This window comes from Nannobrachium achirus, assembly GCF_963921795.1.
Source record: "Nannobrachium achirus genome assembly, chromosome: 13".
Lineage (NCBI taxonomy): Eukaryota > Metazoa > Chordata > Actinopteri > Myctophiformes > Myctophidae > Nannobrachium > Nannobrachium achirus.
In genome coordinates, this window is record NC_137833.1 from 26,292,895 (window position 1) to 26,320,445 (window position 27,551).

General features: G+C 41.6%; 1 protein-coding gene across 3 annotated transcripts in view; it reads right to left on the minus strand.

Moving 5' to 3' along the window:
- Nucleotides 1-27,551, minus strand: part of klc1b (kinesin light chain 1b) — a 38,487-nt gene that overhangs the window by 5,879 nt on the left and 5,057 nt on the right. The window contains exons 2-14 of one of the 3 annotated variants that reach the window (XM_080741139.1): nucleotides 20,042-20,314; nucleotides 19,379-19,609; nucleotides 17,785-17,866; nucleotides 16,860-17,088; nucleotides 16,271-16,358; nucleotides 14,918-15,019; nucleotides 11,527-11,700; nucleotides 10,507-10,606; nucleotides 9,014-9,066; nucleotides 8,597-8,664; nucleotides 8,009-8,117; nucleotides 6,893-7,018; nucleotides 2,399-3,447 (exon numbers count right to left, since the gene is read on the minus strand). In XM_080741139.1, coding sequence (XP_080597265.1) covers nucleotides 3,442-3,447; nucleotides 6,893-7,018; nucleotides 8,009-8,117; nucleotides 8,597-8,664; nucleotides 9,014-9,066; nucleotides 10,507-10,606; nucleotides 11,527-11,700; nucleotides 14,918-15,019; nucleotides 16,271-16,358; nucleotides 16,860-17,088; nucleotides 17,785-17,866; nucleotides 19,379-19,609; nucleotides 20,042-20,290 — 1,617 coding nt within the window. In that variant the 5' untranslated portion in view covers nucleotides 20,291-20,314 and the 3' untranslated portion in view covers nucleotides 2,399-3,441. Of the gene's footprint in view, nucleotides 1-2,398; nucleotides 3,448-6,865; nucleotides 7,019-8,008; nucleotides 8,118-8,596; nucleotides 8,665-9,013; nucleotides 9,067-10,506; nucleotides 10,607-11,526; nucleotides 11,701-14,917; nucleotides 15,020-16,270; nucleotides 16,359-16,859; nucleotides 17,089-17,784; nucleotides 17,867-19,378; nucleotides 19,610-20,041; nucleotides 20,315-27,551 lie in introns of those variants that run through there. The other 2 variants (XM_080741138.1, XM_080741137.1) reach the window with 2 other exon arrangements.

A 27,551-nucleotide genomic window follows, 5' to 3' on the forward strand; every position in this document is an offset into this window, starting at 1 on the left:
CAAGCCGTGTCCTGAAATTAGCGACAGTGAGTGACTCAGCTGTGATTGATAGACATCTGTCACGTAGAGTTACTGTTGAGCCAAGAGCTGGCTCATTATGACCTAATGGCTGCAGGGCCGTGCAGGCTAGTTATCAACTGATGACCACATATTTTGTTCATTCCATAAAGAATAACACAGAAAATGTGTACAATAATATGTGTGAGTGTTACGAGTGTTACCATCCATCCATCCGAGAACCAACCGTTTACCGTCTAACAGCTCAGTGCATTTAAAACAGCAGGTTTTACTTGACAAGTAACTTGTTTACCAATTAGTGATTTAAGAGTAATTTACCTTCCTTTGGCTTTGGACATGACATGTGTCATAGGTTAAATACAGTGTATGGTGGTGGACTTTAAACATTACAGCAATAGCACCAACAGGGGGCACTAAACAACCAGAAACTAGACCAGAGCAAGATGCACCACCAGATGGCTCAGAAGCCAAGACATAAAATGAACATGGTAAAAGGTCTATTGCCATAATTTTACAGCAGATGGATACATAACAAATGTTTTAATTTCTTTATGAGATCGTGCATAAATCGGTTTGACAGAGAAAAGATCAAAAGTTCAAAGTTCACAAATGAAAAACTTTATTTGAGAATACCAACAAGTGTTGATGCAATAATCTTCACAATGCAAAATGGTAAATATAATGCAGTCCTACTTTCTAAGATAGTGCTTTAATAGACCCTTACCATTTAGTTTAACGTCTTGATGTAGGAAAACTGAAGTCACACTATATATGTCAAGAACAGACAGCTCAATAAATAATCAGCATTCCACTAACACAATAATATTGTCAGAATTACGTGATGAACATTTGCCTCTTTAATATCTCTTGTTTGGAGTTTGCATTAGAAGTAATAGGCCTACACTCACTGTAAGGAATGGTGAATCAAGGCGAGTAACATACCGATAGCCATATGATGAATGCACTTATCAAATCCATAAATACAAGCTTACAATTACACTTCCATGGTGTTAAAAGTAATTTTTACATTCAGTTAGTTTGAACATCTGAAATGACATTTTTGAATGAACCTTGAGGAAAACACAGTCACACCTTTATGTACTGATGTCTAAAATAAAGAGAAGCTTGACCACCACAGTGACAATGTTCAGGCAAACACTCCATTAAGCTTTGTGTTCAAAATACAGTAATCTATAGCCAACGTGGGACCGTGTACCACCAAAACATACTGTACACACAAACACACACCAGTACTACTGTGGAACACCCAGACTTCCATCCAATAGGCTCAATGCACAGAAGCCATAATTGGAAAGAAATTGGGCCCCGTCCTTACTTCCTTCACAGTTGTTACCAATAATTCAATGACTCCGTTCCATTTAGTGTAGCACAACAGTGGTTCTCAAACGTTTTGATTTCAAGGACCACCGTTAACTCTGGGAGTGTACAAATGGAACCAAATGGACCCGTACGGGTACAGTCAATTTGTACACTCCCAGAGTTAACGGTGGTATTTGAAATCCTGGGTCCTCTCAGAGTTACAGACCCGTAAGGGGACATAAGGAACCCCCTCAAGGACACTTTGAGACCCAATGATGTAGTAGAGTGTTTCCAGTGAGCCAACTTACACAATATCAGCACCCTGACTCTGTGTGACCAGAATGGAAAAGAGCCTCAATCAGTATGATTGGTAACACCAGAAGTATATCCAATATGGCTGCTGTGCATAGAGCCATAGTGTCGATTGCTGAAATTAGATCTATATACCCACACAAGATTGTAGATCTGAGCTTGTAGAGCTGCTACTTTCGGTGAGCGACACTGCTATATGCTATAAACTATACATTATGAATAATAAGACTGTCTATTTTTATTTCCACACTGACAACAAGTCAAAAGGCAATATTTTATATTGAAACCCCATTATTGTTGCAATCTCATCTGTGGCCAGCAGCGGTCTTGCTGGATGCTCCAGGTTGATCTTTATTTACTTAACATTTTGCTAATGTTTGCACGTTCCCTTTGTAAGTGAAGGCTATACCCTTTACATGTTGTACATTACAAAGTACACTGTGCCTGTGTGAATGCTGTGTCATGGGAAAGGGCGTTCTAGCCCATAAGAGCATGCTGAGAATAAATTAATGTGGTAATAACGGCTTGCTGAGATGTTATCTCGCCGACAGCCAAAGCCTAACTGATGTACTTCAGTCAGAACCTTACAGACTTAAGTTTAGTACTGTTAAAACATGAATATCTTTATACTCAGCCATAAAATACACGCTAAATATATATTTAAAAAAATGTAAACAGAAATAAATCATATAAAATTAAACTTAACAAAATAATTATTTATAAAAGCAAAAATACCAATGCTTGTTTGGGGGGGGGGGGGGGGGGGGCACAACCCTTTCACATATCTTAATCTGGCCACAAATGTTTCATTAAAAGAAATAAAAAATAAAAATTAGATAAGCATTTGTAAGGATACAGTACCTCTTGAACTACGTAGCTTGTTGATCTCAGGCATTTGAACACATTCCAAATGATTAAATTAACTTTAAAAAGGAAAGGTAGTAAAATGCTATGACTAAAAATCAGGCACCTTTTCTGTTGTAAACCATTTAATGTTGAGGCGCTCTATGCTCACTGTGACTTGATCCAGTAATAGGCTAAGAGTGTTCAATGCCAGCAAGAAATGTGCCTTTATGATATGCAAACAATGTTAGTTATTATTAGTGAGTGTAACTTTCTATGGCGTATCAAACTGGGATTTGGAGTGACATCTGGAGCACTGGAGTCATGTTTCCGATTATAGACATTGTTCCTCGTTGTTCAAAATCTTAAAATGGCGTTCCTCAGCTCTCGTTTCCCTCCCCAACAGAATACAATTCCAACTCCCAACACTCAAATATATCTACTAAATACATGTGAAAAGTACAAATGGGTGCTCAATAGAGAGAGAGAGAGAGAGACAGAGAGAATTAAAGTAGGTGAGTTCCTCAGAGAGAAATGTTACACATGACATTTCAACATGTTATTGACACTAGGAGTGTGAGAGAAAGAGAGAGAGAAAAAGCCAGAGGCAATGAAATGACTCCCGACAGAGTGGACGATGACACGAGGTTAGTGATCCGTAATGAATTGGACAGGATAGGAAACAAGTGAAGAAAAAGAGAGGAGAGGAAAGACAAGATTATAGCGTAAAAGAGTTAGAAGAGCGATCATCCCAGCAGGTGTCAGTTGAAGAAGGGAGAAGAGGGGAGATTTTGGGAGGTGGTCTGAGTCTCTGCCAGGGCACCAGGAATGGTAGAGGATCTGTTCAATTGGTGGGAGAGAGAAGAACACCAGAGGGATTCGACAACACACATCCTTTTGCTATTGTGTTGGGGAAGGAGGGAAGGATGAAGGAATAATCTTGATGGCTTAGGCCTGATAAAAAGAGAGAGAGAGACAGAGAGAGAGAGAGAGAGAGAGAGGGAGAGAAAGCGACAAAAAGACAAAACAACACACTTGGTAAGATTGATAGATCTTGGAATTGTTGGTCCTACTCCTACACTGCAAAACTGATTTCCCATTTATTCAAAGCTACATTTCACTACATGGCTGTCCTTAACCTACATCTGGTCTACCCTATAACGTAAACTTGTTAGATATTATTTCCCAAGATGTATGAATAAAATAAGGATAAAATAAGGAAAGGTAAATCAGCACCAGAGTTTGATAAATTACAGCATAGAGCTTATTAATGGTGCTGTGACGACGACAGTTGCTGGTCAGTGATGCAGTAGCTCTGGGCTTGGTGGGTGCAGTCACTGTGACTCAGCTGTTTCCCTGTCTCGCTCTGGGCTGTGGGTAGGGGGAGGCTGGCACACAGCACTCAGCACAGTGACTGTGCAATGCAGACAGACAGAGGGCAACTCACTGCAAGCATCAGTACTGCTGCAACAAACATACTTATGGTGTTTTTTGTTAACACGGCCAAGGTGTCATATTTTTTTATATTTAGACCATGACATCTTGAAGTCTACATTTGTATGCAAAGAGTACAAACTTAAGATCTGAGATCATCAAGGTGTGTGATCAAATGACTCAAATAACTGAAACCTAATATGAACTATAGGTAAATCTAGTCCGCTGCCATATAAATAATATATTCATAAACGACTAATTAATTGATCATCTACCCTATTTTGTCTGATGTTTCATATACCAACCCACCCCTTACTGTAGATTATAATGTGGAATGGGAGACCAAGAGGGAGAGTACAATCCACCAAAGACAGAAAATTTGATTGATAGGCCGATAGGCTGATTGGTTGTCATGGCAAGAGTGATAAGCAAGGAAGTAGGTTAGTTAGAGACACAGAAAAGATTAAAAGGCATCTGAAGCAAAGGAGGGAGGAACTCAAAAGAAACATGCAAACTACTGTGCAATAGATGGAGGCATCTACAGTAGGCAACACACAGCCACGCAAACACATACCTGTAGCGTCATGCATTTGAACAGGCACACAGAAATGTACATACACCTAGCCTATATGAAGCCAAAACAATACCACAAGATGGCCAACATGCTGGCTCCTCAGTTTACTACTAATATAATTTCTGCTTCAAAAAGTCAAAACAACTGGTACTGAGAGAGGTAGGAGTATTAAAGGCCTTCTTGAAGAATGACAAAACTGAAGATTAAGATATGATTAAGACTCCTGCTCCTACTCATACCTACTGTATGAGAAGGAAATATGAATGTACTTTGCACGTTCTATTACAACATATCACCTACTAGCAGAAGTAGATACAACAGAATGATCATATCAAGTATTTTTTTTTTCATAATGGTTGGTTGGTTGGTTGGTTGGATGGATGGAAGGAATTGAACACTTATTTGTAAGTGAAATCATCATTAATAATAACTTGTATTTTTACAGCCATCACCAAAGGGCAATAAAGAGCTAGCTAGCATACAGTACACCCAGCAATCCTCTGCATGCCGTCACGTGTCTTACTCTTAAAGACAGACAGCTACGAGAGACTTGAGATCAGTATATGTGCAATAACACATTTTATTCTACTGCGCATATAAAAACAATATTGTGCAGATTGCCCAGGACATGTTACACATTCATCACCAATCACACATGATCCCACGAGCATAATGTTACTCTCACACAGAGAGCACACAAAAAACGCACTTCAAAACAACTGAAAACATATTCAACACAAAACGGTCCACAAGAGTGCATGTTAAGGATGAGCCTGGCAGGCTGGCAGTGCTACATGCATGTTTGCACAGGGTTTTAATGGTGAAGGGGGGGGGGGGGGGGGGGGGGGGGGTGTGCTAGTTAAGAGAGAAGGAAGTACAGGCACAGACTCAAGACAAGGCATCTCTATTGGGGCGGAGTCCTCACCCTCTGCGCTTTGTTGAAGCTCATCAGGCCTAGCCTGGTATAACCAGCCTAGATAATGCATCTAGCTAACTAACTGCAGTATCCCTACCTTGTTTTAACATGGCTGGGATGTCTAGCTCAGCTAGGCTACATCAGGCCTGCTTCATGTGAGCATACATAACCACATCAGGCCTATTACAGTTAATCCTGTAAAAACGCCATGAGGAAATAGCTTTGTGTCCGATACCTCTCTCATAGAGAGGGAGTGATTACACGTTCTGCGGTCCAACAGGAGGAGCTAGCGGAGCCAGATAAAAGCCGAGCCGTGCAATATCTCTCTTCTAACGACTCCCTGCTCTGTGAGAAACACACGCAGGCTTAGTGGATGTCGTAATGAGGCAATAAAACAGCAGCATGACACAATTACATGTCCTCCCACCATTTTACCGCGGTTGAGGAGAGGGAGCGTGCAAGATATTGGTATTCTAACAACTGTGCTCAAAGAGTCAATACATTATATCATTCCACTGAGGATGTGGATAGGAAATAACTTTATGGACTCTATTAAAGCAAAGACATGTTTTCAAATGATGCCCCAGAATGAGCCTGTGCCTTTCGACCCCCTCACGCCCCCACCCCCTGGGGAGAAGCATTACCAGCGACATATAACACAACCACTTATTAAAAACAAGACACTTGGACTTTTCATTCGCAAGCACTGTAAAAAAAAAAAAAAGTAAAAGGCAAAAGAACAAAGTCCACAGAACACAGCTGAAATCAAGCAACCGAGTCAGTGTGCCAAGACACTCAATCAGCTTTATAATGTATTTCACCCAAAGGTTAATCAGGATTTCCAGTTAACCCTTATGGGAGCATAGTGAGTTGATGGACTGGTGCAGATACAGCGCTTCCAAGCAAATGGCCAGTCTACAAGCTCAAAACGCATCGCATTGTGAGCTCTTAGATCGGCTATTTTCGGCCCTTGACACGCCATACGATGGGGAGAAAATTAAGCATAAAGGGCCATTCACACTGAGCACTTTAACTATAAAAGTATAGTTCTAAAAATTGCCAAGTGGATGGCAGTGTTCACAACGACCATAAATATAGTTATAGTTATCTTTATAGTCATCGTGCCCGATGGGAATGGTGCTTTGGAGTGCATGCAGCTCAGGGGCCATGACTGAGTGAACATTTGCATTACAACAACACCCCTCTCTATTCCTCCAATAATGTTCATATTTCCATTGACAGCCTCAGAGGCATTGGATCTAGGACGCTCTGCACCAGTCCAACAGCTCAGTGATTTAACAGTGAAGCCTAATTCATACTCTGGTGTCACACGACATTCATTTTAAAATATAATTTCGCCAAAACAGAAAGTTGTCGTGTGACGAATATATGAATAAGCCTCAAGGCCCACTGGCCACGGGACTGGACAATAGTGGATTTGTACTCACCCCATTCCACTCCACGCCCATACTCACTTCCTCGCCGGTCTCCGAGCCACTCTCATACTTAACGTTGGACAGGCTGTCCCTGCTCCTCCGCCTGTCGCCCTCCCCATCCTTCAGGATCTCCACCACGCGAGTCTGGTGGATGGGGTCGATGCCCTGGTGGAGGGGGAAACGCAAAGGACAGGCTCACGATACATAACAGCTACAATGTACAGTTGAGATGTTAACTAACACTACAGCATGGTGTGATGTGGGTGTACACAGTACAAGTACATGGAGGTATTAAAGTGAAGTTGGTTCAATGTATCTTCTGATGCGGCCGAGAGCATCACAGAGAGACGAGGACACATTGAGAAACAGCTGTTATTAAATGGATGTGGTTGTTAGGCGTAAGCAGTGAAGAGGGGGCTTTAGTTAAGGGTATCATCTGTTAGAAATAAACCCACTTACTGTGTTGCTCTGAATCCAAAGCAAAGCAGAGAGAGGAGGGGGAAAAGATAACATGAGATTCACTGCCCGAAACACTGGAATGCAAAATCCACATCCCAAAGATTCATGCACTTTATTTGACAATGTATCCTGTCGAAAGCAATACTGCACTTTATACACAACTCACTTTAGTATAGAAATATGTATTGCCATTTAAAACGCTGCTAATTTCCCAGGGCAATACTACACAAGCCAAGTGGAACTTGATTTAGTCTTAGCTTTAAATAGATACTTTGCACCTTTGTTCTTGTTATTTACGTTTTATGCTCCATCACCCTGTATGTACATCACTGTCTGCCTGTTTTTATGTGTTTTGACTGCAGAAATTAGCATCTTTGCTAAATTCAGTGTATTTACATTGCATTGTTATGGCATGTTCATTAATATGCCATGTCCCGTTTGAATAAACAAAAAAGAATAAACAAACTTGCAAATTGCTCATTTACAGGGTGGCAGCAAACAGACTACGATCTACTCTACCTGCATGCAAAAGTGCCATCTCAGCCTGAACAAAACCTGTGTGACGTACGTGTGTGTGTGACGTACGTGTGTGTGTGACGTACGTGTGTGTGTGTGTGTGTGTGTGTGTGTGTGTGTGTGTGTGTGTGTGTGTGTGTGTGTGTGTGTGTGTGTGTGTGTGTGTGTGTAAATGCTGACCTGCTTACGAGACCTCATGGCACACTCCTCCAGGGTTTCGGCAGCCTCTAGCTTGCCCTGGCGGCGGTACAGAGCGCCCAGGTTCCTCAGGGTGGTGTTCACCGTGGGGCTGCACACACATGCATAGAGAGAACACACACTAGTACCAGTATTTACACCACAGGTCGGAAATAATCATTTTTCTTGATAGTAATAACCATACCGTGTGACGTGTGTTGTGTACAGTGCAGAAATTAAAGACTAACAATACTTTTAAGAGGAAATGTTATTTGATTAACAAAAAGTGATCTCTAAATGGTAATTTAGTTACATTCTGAAAAAGCTAACATATGGTGGAATACTAAATGATGACACTAGACATTGATGTTTTTTTTTACAATTGGATGCATAGTGATGTTCCACCAAATTTTTCTTGAAAATCAGTTGATTGTTCCAAAGGTCATGGAAAATATCCTTTGGAATTTCAGGTAATAATTGACTTGGGAGCCCATGCCTTTTACTTGCTTGTATATTTAATTACGAACAAGTTGTATAGCGATTTCTTTTACAAAATAATGCCATTGCCCAAGCATCTGGGCTCTGCCTCACCTGTTGACTTTGCAGGCCTTGTACCAGCCTCCATACTCTCCGTATGGAGTGTTATCTCTGTGCTTGCCCTGGAAGTAAATAAGGCACAGGAGGAAGACAGTGTGAAGGGGAGTGGTAATGGTGAGGGATTTGAAACAGGAACAGCAGCATTCCCACTGTGTTTACACAGGACTATGATAATATGCCTCACTGCAGAGCAGGGCTTATGCAAATTGCATCCTGCAAACACCTAGTATTATAACGGCAAAAACATATTACACTTACACCCTTTTATTTTAGAAGTCATTTCAATAAAATCTCTGTGACATTTTCCTATAAAATATAAGCGCCATTTTGCAGTCCCTGCAATCTCAGACAGTTTAAATGCGAGTTTCTACGGATTCTCTATGAATGCATAGAATATACCAAAATACTAACCTTGCTCATCTCCTCTCTTTCCTCTGCATGCATCCAGATGGGCTTGTTCTCAGCTGCAGACAGACAAACAGGAGAGGCGTTCGTTCGATACAGGGTACAACTAGTAAGAGGCCCTAACCACGCACCCTAGTGATGTGTGACCCTAGTATATACTGGTGTTGATTCAGAAAGTCACATAAAAATTGTATTCATCGCCGGATAGAAAATGTTAACTGTTGAGAACAAGTGGATGTGTGAAACTCACATTCACTTAGCCAAAATTTAGCAGTGTAGAACGTAGTGATATATTGATACATTGATGTTAGCCATATCCATATACAGTATATCAGCTACCTGCTACAGTTTGTCCATAATTCTCCAGCTGTTAAGGTTGATAACAACCTATCTTTCCCCCTCATCCATTTCAACCTTTAATTAATGTTTTGGCTTTAACCTGGGCTTGTATTATTGTTACTGGCTTATTATTCAAAGCAGACGATTACGATGACATGAATTGAACATAGTGGTCAAAATCTTAATTAAGTCCCATTGTGTTCTACAGTTCCATACTATTTAGATGTTATGCATTTACTTTTTACAACGTCAGAACAACAGAATCATTGGTGTAAAACATAATTTATTATAATGCATTGATTAATACTTCAATACACTTAAGGTAAGTGTAAGGCAAGATAAAGATAAGGCACTCATTACTTGGCATATAGATTTTTTCAAACATACAGTTGGAACTCATGGACATCAAACACAAAATGTAAACCATATTTAACAGATTACAGTGAGCCCATATCAGTGACTATAGGGTCAATGAATCACTCAGGGAAGGATAATGTTATTGTCATCTGTTAAACCAACAAGTTGCAAAAATTACAATAAAAAAACAACAAGCACTTGGTCTCACTCAAGAGGGAAACCCCCTCTTTCCACGGCGTTTCACCCAGGTGGGTGTGGTTTTACGGGGCGCGGCAGTGCACGCCAGATTAAAATAAACACCTTTTTGCTAGATAGGTCGCCAATGCTACCAAATGAGAACACGCATCAGGCGGAGTGCACACTGCACATGGCACTGTGTGTGATAACACACAGTGCCAGTACAGTAACGTGCAAGGGACGGTACCTGGGTGAAACAGTGGAAAGAGCAGTTTCGCTCTCAAGAGAGCTGATCACTGGAAATAAAAGCTTAAACTATGTTGGAAGGCATTTTGTTTTGCTCAGCTGAGCATCAGAACGGTTCAAGTACCTTTCCCTCCATTTGTAGTCAACATGACACATCAAAAGCAACATCATCTATTCTCTGTAGGGTTGTTCGTCAAATAGCTGAATTAACCCTCAAGGAAAAGAACACGTTTTCACTTGTACACAAATAAGTTGAGTCTTCCGTTGAGCCTTGGCTACTGATCATGCCTTCATTCCATTTATAAAAACACACCCCACCCCCGGCAATGTCATCGCGATGTGCAGCCATTCGATATGCTCGGTCCATTATGAGGCCTTACCATCAACCGATCCAAACTCTTTCTCGTGGGCACGGGTCAAAATCTCTTTGTACAGAATCTCAGCCTCCTTGTATTTCCCCTGTTTGAGAAAGCAGGATGCCTGTGGGGAAGGAGAAGACCAAGAGATGAGAGAAAGCACTTCATGTTTTATTTTCATAATTTATTTTTTTAATAGGCCCAATGAAATTTCCCATCCACAAGGACAATGGGACAATCCTTCAACAATATGACTTCCTGTCCAGTTTATGGCACATGACAAATGATGTTGTGGTACCACTGTGCCTACCCTTAATGTCTCCTTTGAGTCTCTATCGTTAGTCAGATTAGCAGATGGGAGCCAGGAGTTTAGAGCGCTTTCAGAGATAGTCTGTCAAAACAAAGTCCTGTCCTTGTACGCAACAAGCTATGTTGTTTTTCCTTCTTCTGCACACTCGGTTTGAGGCAATATCTTCGATCAATTCTGAATATCTTCCATCAATGCCTATCATGCCAAAGTGAGCATAAGAGACAAACACCTTGAGACATCTTTCTGAGCACTTAGAGGCTCCTCTGCCTTTCAGGGATTGAACAAAACATGTTCAAATAAAAATGCTGATAGTGAAAAGACAGTCAACATTTCTGCAGTGATCAAGCTAAGCGGGTGGCACACACACACACACACACACACACACACACACACACACACACACACACACACACACACACACACACACACACACACACACACACACACACACACACACACACACACACACACACACACACACACACACACACACACACACACACACACACACACACACGGTTGGCCTCTGTAAAATTATAGTTCAACAGAGGATACGTCTTCGCTCCAAAGTGCACACATCTTACACAACGTCCTGGGTTTTAAGCGGTGTGGTGTCACATGATGGCCCGCTTACCGTCCCCCTACACTGTGCTACAGTACCTGATAAATACATCCATTTAGGGGGATAAAAGTGGCTAATGTGTCAGTAAAAGTAGTGCAGACATAGATCTCACCAGGTTGTTCTTTGTTTTGGCCACGTTGGGGTCATCGGGGCCCAGCCTGCACTCGTAGATCTCCAGGGCCCTGCAGTAGTAGTACTCCACCTCCTCATACTTGCCCTGGTTCTGACACAGCAGAGCCAGGTTGTTGAGCTGCTTGGCCACGTCTGGGTGGTCCTTCCCCAGCACCTGAGGGGAGAAGCGCACACAGTGTTAGACATAGGGCTGTCACAATTATTACATAATCGTCTAATCGTGATTATTTGACATTATCGCAATTATTGTCTCATAGTCATAATCGTGAATGTTGAAAAATGTCAGAAATAGTGGAAATAGCCGATCTACAAGCTCACAACGCGTTGAAAAATGTCAGAAATAGTGTAAATAGCAGATCTACAAGCTTACAATGCGACACGTTGTGAGCTTGTAGATCGGCTATTTCCACTATCAATGTTATTTTTTAAGTAGTAAGTTGTCAAATATGTCAGTAATGTATTTGTATATTTAGGTTATGTGTCATATCTACCATTATGCAACTTCAAAGCCTAAAAGCCAAACAGAAATGTAATTATCAACGACAAATACACAATTAAATCGTTAATCGCCAATTATTTGAGTGACAATTAATCGTCATGTAAAATGTCATATCGTGACAGCCCTAGTTAGACATCTGCAGGGATGAAAAAAATAAAATGGCACAATATGACCAGACATTGTAAAAGGCTGCTGGAATCATAGGGCAAATTGCCCCCTCCACAATTTTCAGTCGAGTAGGTTTTATACATCCTAGTAGTTTGTGTTTATCTTTTGTCATTAACCCTTTCAAGAGTGACTCTTGGAAGCTAATTTCATAACTTGAGGTTGGGTTGCACTGCACATGTTGGTCTAATATGACAAAGAAACAGATCTACAAGCTAACTACACATCACGCTGCTGCACATTGTGAGCTTGTAGATCTGTTCTTTTTGTCACTTCCAGTATATTAGGCTGCTATCACACAGCCGGTTCAGCGAAAAAATACTGTTGTTACATATTTTATTATTTATACATGTTTTGGAAAAGGTTTTTTTATTAACAAAGTAAATAGCCAAAACCAATGCATAACCAAATATGTTTTCCATTTCAAACCTTTTCCAGGACTGGAAAATGTTTTCTCCAATTTCCAGGAATTTCATGACCGTGGGGACCCCGTCTCTTGCTTTTACATGTGCCAATCTCCAGCTCCCATCTCCCCATGCTGCTTTCATCAGGCAGGAAGTCTGTCTGCTACGCATGCACTCAAGGCCGAGAGGAGATTAACAAAGCTCCACTGATCAATGGATGCTGTACTGAAGAGGGCTTTGAGGTGCATAGATCCTGTACCATTTATCAGGCTGAGCTCTGTACTCCATCCATCCACCCCCATCTCCACAGTTCCTCGCCTGCACACTCCCTATGGCTAGCATTCGTTTTGCTCTCAATTAAACCCTAGAATTCCTCTGAGACACAGAACAGCCCCCGGGAGGAACTTCACAGACAATTTTAAGAACCTAATTCGGTCTGTCCCCTTTTTATAGAAACCCAGTGTAAAAACGGCTCTCAGTGACATTCCATGAATATAATTTACCACTTTTTTTGTCTCTATCTATCTATCTATCTATCTATCTATATATCTTTTTATTTATTTATTTATTTTATTTACACATACAGTATATAAAGTCTACAACTTCAAAATGTGATGGGTTTTACAGTATTACCATTTTTATTGCGACCGTCAGGGAGCAGTTTACTATGAAAACCTCCACCGGCCGTCCGTCCGTCGGTCGGTCACACGTCACACGTCACACCTTTGCCCTGCTCATATCTCCGCATCAGTATATAGGGCTTGTTTGTTTATTGTATGACATCACGCCACATCATCAGCTGTGGACTCTGTGATGTCATCGTATCGCATCAGTATATAGGGCTTGTTTGTTTATTGTATGACATCACGCCACATCATCAGCTGTGGACTCTGTGATGTCATCGTATCTCCATATATGGCCATCTCCGTATATGGAGATATAAGTCGTCCATGCCCAAGTATGGGCTGGTGAGGTCAGACTTTGTGTGATGAGTAGGTTATCTCCATATATGGAGATTCAACATTCCAGGTGTAACTATGGCTACCCGTATGACGTGAGAGGTGGAGGTTGTTGCGACCGTCAGGGAGCAGTTTACTATGAAAACCTCCACCGGCCGTCCGTCCGTCGGTCGGTCGGTCGGTCGGTCGGTCGGTCACACGTCACACCTTTGCCCTGCTCATATCTCTGCATCAGTATGACATCACACTGCTAGCTTCGCTGCTGGTGATGTCACTAGCTATGATGTCACTGTGACTGTGCACCATGCCCAAATTTGGAGATCATGTGTGGCAAAATATCAACAAACGAGTGAAAGGCCTTTATCAAGTAACCATAGCAACTAAAAATCAACAAATTGTGCAAAGTGAAATATCTTTATCTGGTAACCATAGAAACCAAAATAATCAACAAATATGAGTATTTGTCCCCTTGTAGTATAGATAGATGTGGGAATGGCTGACACAGAACTCCATATTTGGACATAGAAGTGACAGACAGATGATATCTCCATATATGGGCATAAAAGGGCATGGCTGATGGCTGAGGACTGTGTGATGTCATCATATCTCCATATATGGAGACATAAGTTGCTCATGCCCAAATATGGGCTGGTGAGGTCAGACTTAGTGTGATGCGTAGGTTATCTCCATATATGGAGATTCAACTTCAATGAGTATATAAGACCGGCATTATCTACCGACAGCTGCTATAAGCCAACCCTGGCGATAAGGTCTGAGTCGAAGAAATGCTTCTTTCCTGGCAAGAATTGCCCCTTTATACTGTAGGGCTCGTTTGTGTATTGTATGACATCACGCCACATCATCGGCTGAGGACTGTGTGATGTCATCATATCTCCATATATGGAGACATAAGTTGCTCATGCCCAAATATGGGCTGGTGAGGTCAGACTTAGTGTGATGCGTAGGTTATCTCCATATATGGAGATTCAACTTCAATGAGTAACCATGGCAAACTGTCAACTGCCCGTATGTCTTGATAATTGGTAAAACAAATTTTTTGGCCTATTTGTGGAGATAAGCGACCGTTGGTCGCTTATCTCCCGATTAGGGAGTCTTACTGGTAGTATAGTTAAGTATTAAAATGTTTATATTTCGCTGTGGACATACACGTACACGTAGCTATCTGAAGTTATTTTATAGCCAAGTATGTTATCACAAAGAGATAAATGTTCACCATGTTATCGCAATGGCATGACTGTTCCAAGTCCTCAGATATGAGGTCTAGATAGGAACATGGTGGACAGCTATGGTGAGGTCTAGATAGGAGTAATGTTACAGCTGTACCTTCTCTCTGATCTCCAGGGCCCGCTTGCACAGTGGCTCAGCCTCCTTGTACTTCCCTCTCTTCCCGTAAAGCACGGCCAGGTTGTTCAAAGTAGCAGCAACCTGGAGACCAAAAGTATGCATAACTCATTCTGTGCCAGATGCCAAAATGGCTCCAAGGTAGCTGTGCCGAGATTTTGTATGTTTTTCTTTACTATGCAATGAAAAAAAAAGATTTTTTTTTATAATTTTTTTCCCCACAGAAACAGACACAGTTGTTGTGATTCAGTGGCAAAAAGAATTTTGGCAATCGGACAAATGGTTCCAGAGATAGAGCTGTTTGAATGAAAAAAAGTGTCCATCCACTAGAATGGACACACATGAACACACATTTTCTCAATCAGCTAAACGAGGGAGCGAACACACAAACAGAGAAAAGCATCTCTCTGATCTCAGGTCATTATGACATCTTTAGAAAAAAAAAAAAAAAAAAAAGATTTTTTTTTTTTTTTTTATATGTAAAAAACACAAAAACCGTCATAAGCCGTCATTGGCACACAGGGCTATTGAAAAAAAAACGTCATAAGCAGTCATTGGCACAGAATGAGTTAACGGACGACAGTCAAACACAAAGAGAAAAACAGAAACACGTAGATTTGCTACAATCAGTGCTTTCACGCTTTCCTTCTTCAATTTAATTTCTGGCAGTTTGTCGATCACTACATAGTTTGTACAATGTTGATGACGAATCATACAATTAAATACTGGCTAATTTATAACAGGATTCCTGTACATGGTCTTCCTGAATGGGGAAATGACTAAGGGGCTGGTATTGATTTGTCTGGTTTCCAGGCTAGGTATTAAGAGATGGTGGGAGCCTGTGTCGTTTTTCCTCCCATGATTCTGTCTTGAGGAACGGAGCATAAAGATATCAAGAAAGCAGAGGGCAAAGCCCTGAGTGTTGCAGGGACTAGAAGTGTGCTTTAATTGCTTCCTTTTGGTTCACCACAGTCATCCACTGGCGCCGCAGCATTACATCTGTTATTGATCCCTTGACAAACGTCAGGGACGTCATATCTTAACATGCGTCTCCGATCCGTCACTTGTTTTGGATGGATTTTGCTAGGGGGAACTGAGTAGCTGTGATTGATTACTGTCATGCCTGTAAAGACTGAGGGGGAAGGTTGGTCAAAAATCCATACTCCAATAAAAAAAGGATGAAATACAGCCAGACTGACAGGGACAGAAGAATAAAGAAGATTTCTCAGTTATTGCTTCTTTCTGAGCCAACAAGCCCCTGATGCATAATCTATTTGCTCTCTCGCTCTCTCAACACGTAGCGGATGTTTTCACGGCCGACGTGGTGAAACTTACGGCAGGGTGGTCTTTGCCCAGGGTTTTCTCACGGATGGACAGAGCGTCGTTGAGCAGGTGGGCGGCCTCTTTGTATTTGTTCTGATCCCTGCAAAGAAAAACACGATAAGACAGGGTTATAAGATGTCAGCGCCTCATGACATACACAGCTCCCATGTGGATCCCCCATTCCACGTGGCAGGCCTGGGATGTCAGTAGTCTGTGATGTACGACACCAAATTCAAGGTTTCAGCCTGATCTGAGCCCTCTTGACTTGACCATTATTAAATAATAATGCAGCAACCATTTATAGATTTTATTTTAAGACATTTATGTCAAGGTGACAGTTTCAGAATATCTGATGGCTTGAATTGACTGATGAAAAGTGTGATGCATCAAATCGAAACATGGTGAATCGTAATCGAATTGAATCCTGAGGGCAGTGCCAATGCACTCCTCTACAACACAAGACACACACACACACACACACACACACACACACACACACACACACAGTTATCGAAGTCTAGCCTCCTTATAACCAAAACCATGCCATAATAAAGGGTAAAATAACACAGGTGAAGCTTTAGATTAGCTATGACGTTCTGACCTGTAGACCAAGGCCAGGATGTTGAGCATGGTGGCCACGTCCGGGTGGTCGTGTCCAGAGGTCTTCTCCAGGTCCTCCAGGGCCTGCTTGCACAGGGGCACGGCCACCTCGTACCTGCCCTGGGAGGCGTACTGGATCACCAGGTTGTGCAGGGTCCTCAGGCGGGCCGGGATCTCATAGCCTCCCTGCTGTGCGGCCGCCACCGCTGCACTGTTGTGCTGGTGTTGCACTGTGGGGACGGAGAGAGGGGACCAATTAAAGGCCAGTGTATGAGGGGAGAACGTACACAGGGGAGACACTGGTCTAATTATATTGCAGCAGCTCACAACACGTCGCGTCACATCGCAACATGTTGTGAGCTTGTAAATCTGATATTTTCCATATTTATGAAATGGAATTTGACATGCTCAAAATGGGGAAGACAGGATGAAAACTAAGTGGAACATACATTTCCAATTTGTGAAAATAGATATTTATCATTCAGCATCATATAGATAATGTGGTCTGAGGTTTATTTATTTACCAGAGTTATTTTCAACCCCATCGCAATGCATGAAATCTCTCACTTTGAAGCTAGACTCTTCAAGCACAATAAAGAAAAAGAAAAGTCCCAACAGTGATGAGAGGTGTAGATCACTGGTTCCCAAACGTTTTAGCTCAAGACCCAAAAGAGAAATTAAACATTTGCCCGGGACCCAAACTAGTGCAAATAGCCTACATCTACAAGCTCACAACATGGCGCGACTACTTCTTAAACATTCGTTTTCTAATTTATGAAATGTCTTCAATTTATTTTAATTTATCACTGAAATCATTGAATGTGTTGTTAGTAAGAAATTCCCTTGCCTTTTTTTTCTTTTTAAGGTTTTGAAATAATATTAAACCAAAAAATAAAGGGACCCATAAATGGGTGCTTGGTTCTTACTGCCTTGTCCGTGCTCCTCTTCGTCATTGGGGAACAGGTCATCCAGGGAGTCCTTGGGTGTTTCCCCGTCCTTCTCTTCCTGCTGATAGAGCACACCACAAATCACACATTAGACCTTCACACAAACAGACGCCCAGGACCAAGGACCATGGAGAGAGATCTACAGAATATTGACCATATTCACACAGGGGTCATTTCCCTCCCCCACTCTGGGCGGTGGTCAATTATAGCAATTATATGTAGTAGGTATATATCATTTTAACTGCTGTGTAAATTGAGCAAATCATTTTAACTGCTGTGTAAATTGAGCGTGTATTAGACACATATGAGCTTTTGTCAGGAGATCAAATGAAGATAGAGCCTCAACCTCTATCTTCATTCTTTCAAGAATAATCTTCATTCTTTAAAAAATAAATAATTTGTTGGTCAGATATACAAAATGAACGGCTGTGTCCAGTAAAGATCGGTTATTGGGAAATGTTTGCTTACACAGCCTGAGTGTGTAATTTGTATCAATGACATGTCTTGTTCTTTGGTTATAATACGAAAATTTCTTCTTATTAGTCAAATCAAATTTACTACAAAAAAGGTCATGTCAAGACGTGGTATACTCATCTCTAACCATCTCTAAGCCATCCTGCTGCTCAACACAAAGAAATAATGAAGACTTGTATGTATGTATTAATTGAATTCATTATTTTCTTAATTGGGCTGCCTGGTAAACACCACAGTCCCCATAGCTTTTGGCTGGATGTCTCCCTGCTGAGTTAATCAGTCAAGCAAACATCCATCTATACAAGCCATTACAGCCTCTTTCAGTGACTAAAGATAAGGTCAGAGTATCGAGGGAGTCATCTTCGACACCAGATCAATGGTGACCTGAACCCACAAGGCTCATTCCTGGAACAGGCCATTTCCTCTTCTTGCTACAAACATCTGCGCTTATCGCATACGTTTTTATTTCCACTACGGTTTGCTCTCCCTCAGAAACAAATCGGGGTAAAGTGAGGCTTGCCTTGTGCAATGCTCCAAGCTGATTAAAACTTCGATATAAAAACAGCGCTTCTCTTTGCAGTTTTTAATAAACAGCTACTTATCACTTCCTGCCAGTGTCAAGTGAAAAGCCATTACCATATCGACGCAGACGTTATCTGAAAACACTGAAATCAAATCAATTCAAACACGATGCTTTCCTGAGAGCAGGGAAAAAATGAAAATGATCACTTTTTTTTAAAGAATCCCATTACAGCAGAGACCTGCAATCTAAGCACTGCACAGAAAAGTGCACTCGAGCTGAAATTAAATGCCGGAAAAGGCATAAAGACTCACACAAGCATTGTTTATTCGTCATTCAGAAAACCAAATCTGATCAATTCAAACTCAAACCTACAGTAATAGACATATCATATCTGATAAGATGATATATTATTTAGGATGGTCACTTTGTGTAAAAATAGGCAATATAGAATAAATGTTATTAAATCAAACACTTTTAACTCATTATCTTTGCTTCTGGACGTCCCTGGCACAAATGAACCATTTGAAAGTTTGAGAACAATTGATTTAGGAGATTAAAGGTTGTTAAGTTACTCACGGTGGGCGAGACGTCCTCATCGTACTTCTTGAGCTGGTTCATGAACTCTAGGTGCTTCTTCTCCTCCTCTAGCTGGGCCACGCTCTGCTCGCTCTTCTGCAGCTTCTGCTGCGTGTTGGCCAGCTCGTCTCGCAGCCACTGGTTTTCCTGGCACAGCCTCCTCACCTGGGCCCGCAGCTTCTGCTTCTCAGACTCCACCGCGTTCAGGTGGTTGGACAGAGCCATCATCACCTGGGAGGAGGAGGGGGGACACGATACGGTCAGCATTAAAATACTAGCCAGAGAGGCAAACTGTTTACGGGGAAAAGACACTTGTGGAAAGAGTTGAGGAAACAGAGTTGACTGAGTGAATGAATCATGATCACCGTTCTAGCTCAATATAGAATGAGGAAATTATGAAGAAACAACAATATTCTCAGGGCTCTTGAGCTAAAACTCTCCAAAACGTAATGTATACTTTGCTGCACAACCCTTTCGACAAGTGTTGCTCAACAAACATTACATGGTTTCTTCTGTTTGTATTGTTTTATGTATTGGGGGCATATAAATACTGTACGTGTGTGCGCGGAAAATACACCATTTGTGTTGAAGCTAAATGCACTGAGACTATAAAATAGCCTCAACACCTCCTCCACATAGTGGTCTGTTATAACACCCGCTCACCTGTGCCTCCCCCAGCCCCAACTCAATCATCTCCACCGACTTGCGCAGCAGGTTGGACTTCTCGTGCACCAGGTTGGCCTCCTCGTCCTTCTTCAGGCACTTGATGGTCTCCAGCAGGCTGTGGAGGATGGAGTTGTGCTCGTTCTTCAGGGCCTCCAGGCCCTGGATGACCAGCTTGGTGTTTGAGATGATCTCCTCCTGGGAGAGCTTTTCCAGCTTCTCTTCCCGCGGGTACACCATGGTGGACATATTCTGGATGTAGCTCAGGGAAACCTGGAGGGATTAAAACCAAAATGATAAAAACTGTGAATGCAGTGTTTTGTTTTTGTCGATTCTATGTTCATATATTTTCAAACATCTTACAATAAATGCGAGAAGTCTCTGCGTGCTTGTGTGTGTGTGTATGTAATCCGCGTATCTCGAGAACCGTTCGTCCCACTGGCTTTAGATTCGGCATGCGCGTTCCCCGTCGCGGCGCGGAGTGCAGTGCCAGGCCTCGACCCGACCCGATGCGCGGTTTTCCCGAACCGGTGCGAAACGTTCGGAATCTCCATATTATGCGGAACTGATTGTTGACATCAGGCTGTTCCGGAGGAAATCGGCGCAAGCGCTGACTCATTGTGACATCACTTCATAAAAGGCTCTGACATCTGAGTCAACAAAAAATGCCATGGTTACGTATTGAATGTCATCAGCAGATGGAGGAGGAGACAAACATAAGACAAGCAACAAAGTGTGTGACTGGGAGGACATCGATGATGCAGATTTAAATGACTGTACAGCTTTCGCTGAAGAGAACAAGGATCAGTAGTCGAGAACTCGAGATCTGGGTTGGCTGAGATGCAGACGGAGGAGACAAACATAAGACAAGCTAAATCAACAGCACCGACAAAAAACAAGTTCTCCAAAAAAACTCAAGCTGAACTCTCCCGCTCCAAAAAAGAAAAAGAAAATAAAAGAGAAAAATAATGTAAGACAACCAACAAAGCGTGGGACGACTTGAATGATGCAGATTTAAGCAGGCTGCGTATTCTGCTTAAAGAAGAAACAAAAAAGTGACAGAGATCTCATATATGGGCATAAAATGGACGCAGATAAACGGATATCTCCATATATGGGCATAAAATGGACGCAGATAGATAGATATCTCCATATATGGGCATATATGGGCATAAAATGGACCCGGAACTGTATCTGCATAGATTTCCATGTATGGACATAAAATGGACGCAGACAGACAGACAGATAGATACAGATATCTCCATATATGGGCATAAATAGACACAGGCAAACAGATGGTCAAAACGGGTCCTATGACAACAGGTATAATGGGGTTTGCATTAAAGGGCGGGGCATTCATTCCCTATTTACATCGTTCCCGAGTTGGCCAGGTCGGCCGAGCTTCTAGTGTAAATAAATAGCAGAAATAGCAGATCTACAAGCTCACAAGTTCGCATTGTGATGAGTTGTGAGCTATTTCCACTACCAATGTTCTTTTAGTATAAAGTAAGTAAGTATAAAGTTGTCAAATACTACATGTCATATCTGCCATGTGGAACTTCAAAGCCTAAAAGCCGAAAACAGAAATGTAATTGTCAACAATAAAAACACAATTAAATGGTTAATCGCAATTATTTCAATGACAATTAAGTCATGTAAAATGTCATAATGTGACAGCCCTAGTTACTTGGGAGTTGGCTAAGCCCATGGGGATTCTTTGGGGAAACGTGTTGAGACTGGGCTGGAGAAACATGCTCTCTCACAACTCTCTCAGCAACTTTCTTGAGAAGAAAATAATAATAATAATCATGCATACTGTACATTAGGAACCCAACTGGGTGCGTGCAGACTTCAGAGTTGTGTATTTGGCTTAACGGCACATCTAGTACTGTCACACAAACACCACCACATCTCTTTGGTTACTTTCTTTGTTCAACTGCCAGTGTAAACCCTCATCTCTCTGGCTTCGATTTAATCCGATTCCTTAAACCTGAGATATACTTAGTTGCGTCGCACAGCATGATGGGGCTGCAAGATTGCAGAACAGATCTGCTATTTTTGGCCCACAACACCCAGGCGTCTGCTCAGGCTTTAAACTGCATGATATTGTCCACAGAACAACAGGTAAAAAGCTATTCAGCAGCATTTAGACTTTATAGAACTCACACTGTGAGCCCTGACAACATTGATGCTGACATTTCTCGGCTTCGTCAGATCACAGACATTAAACAACCAGCAGTGTCACAACCATGATACTGGGGAAATAAATTCACATTTTATCACCATAGCAGCAGCAGGGAAGGCAGGATTACAAATTCCATCAGATGGGTTAGTAACGCTCCCGTCTGTCCAATTATTATAATACATAGCATGCATGTCCTCTCCCGTTAGGATTAGAGTAGGCCAAAGAAAATACAATTAAATAAATTCACAAAATAATGGCATGGTCTGTCAAATGTGCTTCACACGAGTCGACACACTGTGACAAAGGGAATGTGTGGATGATGCACAGCTGGGAGCAAAAAAAGGGACACTGTTGACTTGTGGTACTGGCTTTGGTGTAAACACAAACATCAGGACATGGCTGGGAAAGGGGCTTACAGTGTGACAACAGGGCACCCACTTCATCTGCAAGGGGGCCGTTATAGCAGTTACAAGGAGTCCCTGTAATATACTGTATGCCTAACACACGGTACAGTCAAGGAGAAAATTACAGGGGAGGGTTAATAACATGCCAGACCAGTTGGTCTAGTCCAGTGGTTTTCAACCCTGTTCATATCAAGGTCCATTATTTATTCAGCAGTTGAGCCACAGACCACCATTTGATGAGATTTAGCCTCTCATAACCAAAACGGTAGAAGGTTTTGTTATCGTTGGATGAGATCACAATTCCATGCTGTACTGTACAGGCCAACATTGATCAAAATAACAATTCTTCTATATACTCTAATTAAGTAGACTTCTTTTAAATTAAGTAATGCAAGTGTTTCAAAATAATGTAACTATTGATAGCGTAACTATTGATACCAAATCATTTGGTTTAATTTTACACTCTAGTTAAAGATCTACAGTATAAGGGTCCATTTGGTTACCAACTCTCCTTCATTTAGTTGGGGACCACCTGGAACCCCCTAAAGGACCACTGGTGGTCCCCGGACCACTAGTTATAACCGCTGGTCTAGTCACATAAAGATTGCTTATCAGGAACAGAAAAAAATGAAATGAAATCACGAATCCTTTGAGGAAAAAGCATGAGCTGCCTGCGAATCACCAAACACTCTGGACATAGCCTATGACTCATTGGGACACACGTCATTGTGGATTACATCACAGAAATGTCGCTGTGTCCACAAAGTAGTTCTGCCCTTCCACTGGGAAACAGGCAGACAGAAAGAGAGCAAATGCATTTGTCTGCTGCATTTCAGTGTGGGGAAGGGAAGGCATGAAACACCAGCTGAGAGACCCATCTGCCAAGAGGGAAATGTACTGCACTTGGTGTTGTGAGCCACTCCCCATATCACCATGCTATCCATCCATTTTCTGTGTTCTCACAAACACAGAGCCATTGGTGAGAAGATTACTAAACAAGAATTGACACATTGTCAATACATAAGCTGGTCACATTTGGGTTAAAAAGGCGGGGACGTTTAATGTTACCATAATGCTTTGAATGAGCGTGACAAAGTGAACATATAACTGACTGACTATATTGTGGGATGAAATCTGCAGTAGACGGCTGTGAATTGCTGTAAGTGGCATCTCTTTGATATTGAAGTAGGACTGTCATCTAAGGGGTAGCCTACTGTCATTTTAAAAAGTAATCTTACAATACTAGTTAATATGTTTATGATGTCATTGTGAGAATGTGCTATAGTGTTGTAGTCGAGTCCACCTAAAGTGTCCAAGTCAAGTCCAAGTCCTAGGGGGTTCGAGTCCGTTTTGTCTTATGGATACAAAAATAATATGAATTTAAAAAGAATTATATATTATAGGTCTACTACTGTAATCTATAACATTTTTAAACATTGCTGTTATAGCTGTGTCATTGTAATAAAGCTGCATGATTATGGCAAAACTTATATTATCAAACAAAATCTTATTTTAATATTTTTTAATAAAAGCTAAAATAAATAAATAAGGTTTCCCTATTCAAACACATAGCAGTACGTGCATGTCTGCATTTCATTGTTTAAGGTGAGAAATGTACCTTATGTCATTAGTCTGATGCCTTCGAGTATATGCAAAGCAAAAAAATACCCCATGTTACTGCTTCAAGTTGTTTTGATTCGTTTTAACCTCTCTACAGAGACTTACAATGTTACACTTTATTGATCAGTGCACTTTAAAACGTTCGGACGAGGCTTAACGAGTTGTAATAGGCTACACCTGGAAAGACAAAAAGAGAAAAGACGTCAATTCTTAATCCAGTGGTACCGGTGGATTAATGATCACAAAGGCTGTGTTTGGAATTGGAAGCTGTGTAGGCCTACTGTTTAAATAAGGACTTATTTATTTGGGAACATGTCGAGGATGTCCTGCAGGCTGCAGGTAAGAGGAAAGCAGAGAGAGTTGTCTGTTGGCGAAAAAAGAACTTTTGGGAACTTGCTTGCTGCTGCTGCTGAGCGTGTGTGCCTGTGTGTGTGTGTGTGCGTGCGTGCGACTGTGTGTGCCTATCAGATGCGCATCAGATAATTCAGATATGCTCCGGCGCAACATTAATAGGCTATATACCATTAAAACCAAAGTAATGAGCCTGTTTTGAAAATGTAGCAGAGTAAAAGTACAGATACTTGTGTTAAAATGTAACGGATAAAAGTAAAAAGTACTCAGACAAATAACTACTCAGTAAAGTACAAAGTACTGAAAAAAGTACTTTGTTACAGTAACAAAGTATTTGTACTTCGTTACTTCCCATCTACATCTACAGTGCAGTATTGATACTTTTACGATACTTTTACTTAAGTAAAACATTTGAGTACTTTTTCCAACAGCTAATTTTCCCCATAGCCTGGACTGGAGGAGCGGTAACTGCTATTGGCCCAGTTCTTTCCCCCCATTGTCTAGAAGGGCACTCCTGGGGTACTGTCCTGCGATTGGCCCTTAGCTCTACCATGTGACATGAATAGCCTATCCAGAAGAGGTAATCAATGGTCGTCAAAGAAAATGAGCTGATTACCGAAGCTGGTGGCCCAGCTTAAAAAGCTACAGAAATAACAAGGAACATAATCTGTGAGAAACTGCGCTCAGCATTTTGGACTGACATAGAACAATAAAGGGGCTCACTGGCCACTTTTTATGGACAACCGAAAAGAATACACTTTTTTTCCCATGCTGTAACTTAACTAGCCAACTAAAGCTTATTAGTTCACCTGTCACGAGCAAATAAAACAGCCTAGCTGAACCTACATTTGCCTGTGTGTGTGTGTGTGTGTGTGTGTGTGTGTGTGTGTGTGTGTGTGTGTGTGTGTATCTACTGTATTCTAGGTTAACCTGATACCTGACATAACAATAACAAAGCTTACTGTATAATGGCGGAAACACCCCTAAGATGTTAGTTACTCTTGTTAGCACCAAAACAAAGTGTGCATGGTTCATGGTTATACGAGTAATCCAGTCTCTTCTTCCGACGTCAAACAATTGCTCCAAATTGTAATCCCAGATCTGCTCTGGGCACAGGGGAGCGTAATTTATGATACTTCCCAGTTCCCACATGACGCCGGCCCCGGGGCCCGTGAATACAAAGACACAGACACAGGACAGCCGTCAGCTACTGCGGTCAATTAATGGACAGCTCTACATCTCAGTCAGGCTATGGAAATTGCTGAATCTAATCTAGATGACTTTAGAGCCTGTGCATTGCTCAGAGCAGGAGCTTTGAAGGGGCATGGGAGCACAGTTGATCAATAGGAGTGTCAGATAACACGATCCTATGGGGGTAGGAGATAGGAAGATCCACCATAGGGACGTATGGTACAGTAGGTTGGTGTGTTGCTGATGATGGACGAAACGTAATAACTCCAAATTTAAGTGATGTTGCCATGATGTTATGTTATTGTCCCTTGTGATTCATCAGGAAGAACCAAACCCACATTTGAGCCTCCAAATTCTTTGTAGAATTGCAAAACAAATCATGATTAAACATGAGCCACCTTATCAACTTCACTCAAAGATAGACAAAATAGTCAACGAGGCATTTGCATATACAACAGCAGCTAATTTAAGACACCTCATGGGAGGGCACGCACAGAATATTGCTGCAGGGCAGGGAACATCTCTGTTTAAGCTGTTGAACAGCAAAGCAATGCTTACATCTTCATATGAACAGTGAACACATGATATATTATGGTCCGTGAAGATGATATTAAAATCTTTCTTCTGTTATTTAGTACTTTATTGTACTTCCTCTTCCTGAATCCTTAGAAGAAGGCAGCAGCGTGGCACTTAAATACAAATTTAGCCAAGGGTAACCCAGCTTCCTCATAGGGCATAGATAGAGCAAAGCCTCTATGGCAAGGCAACCCTTGAAGATTTATCATTGAACAAATATAGGTGATGTGCCAGCGCTGTGGAAACAAAGGCTCTGTCGAAGAGGGGGAAAATGAATACGGCTTACACTCTTTAGTTTAAGTCTTGCGTGTGTCCTCTGCTACGTTTTCCATGACTTAAATAACAACATAATGTGCATAGTCAACACAAATGTTTATTTGTGAGCAGACGGTACCTCCCTAGTGATTCTCACTCCAATGAATCACAGTAGTACTACTACCACATAGTTACTGTAACGCTGAATCTTGAATCTTCTGTACATTCAGGATAGAACCAAACATTAAAACCAATTGGAAGGCATGAAGGCAACCATCAAACTCAAGTGTCTAAACATTTAATTGACAAAACATTTTTTTTCTTCAAAATTTTGATGACTTGGCACATCAAAATAATGTCATGCAGAACATTAACAGCAGGCTTCCTTCAATTCATCAATACCAACAACGCTTAGTGCAACACATGACTGCGACTCTCACAGTGAAGCCAGTTCAGTTATCAGACCAGAAGATCATGTTTTCAAGGGAGCAACACAGAATGGCCCATGGCGAAGTCTACATACAAACACATTCAAATGTCACAGACAGACCGTTCCTGTTGTCTGACCCTTCAGGTAGAACTTATTTCAGCGCTCCAATGAAGCGTTGACAAATCATGTTTGTTTAAAAACATTTCTACTCCCCTTCTCTCTCCCCACAATTCCTCGTTCCATTCTTTAAATGGAAGTAAAACACATGCTTGCACACTAACAAAAACCCACACCAGTGAGCACTTCAGCAACACTTTAGTGGCAACTCAGCAACAATGTAGCTGGCAATGCTTACTTGTTTTGTAGCTTTATCGCTCATCATTTGAACAAATTAAAACACGAACTAACAATAGGCCCATCTAAGAGGAGAACTAACGGTGGGTTGGGAAGAGTTGATACAGAGTTGAGTCCTTTGAGCAAGGGATGGAGATGAGAGAA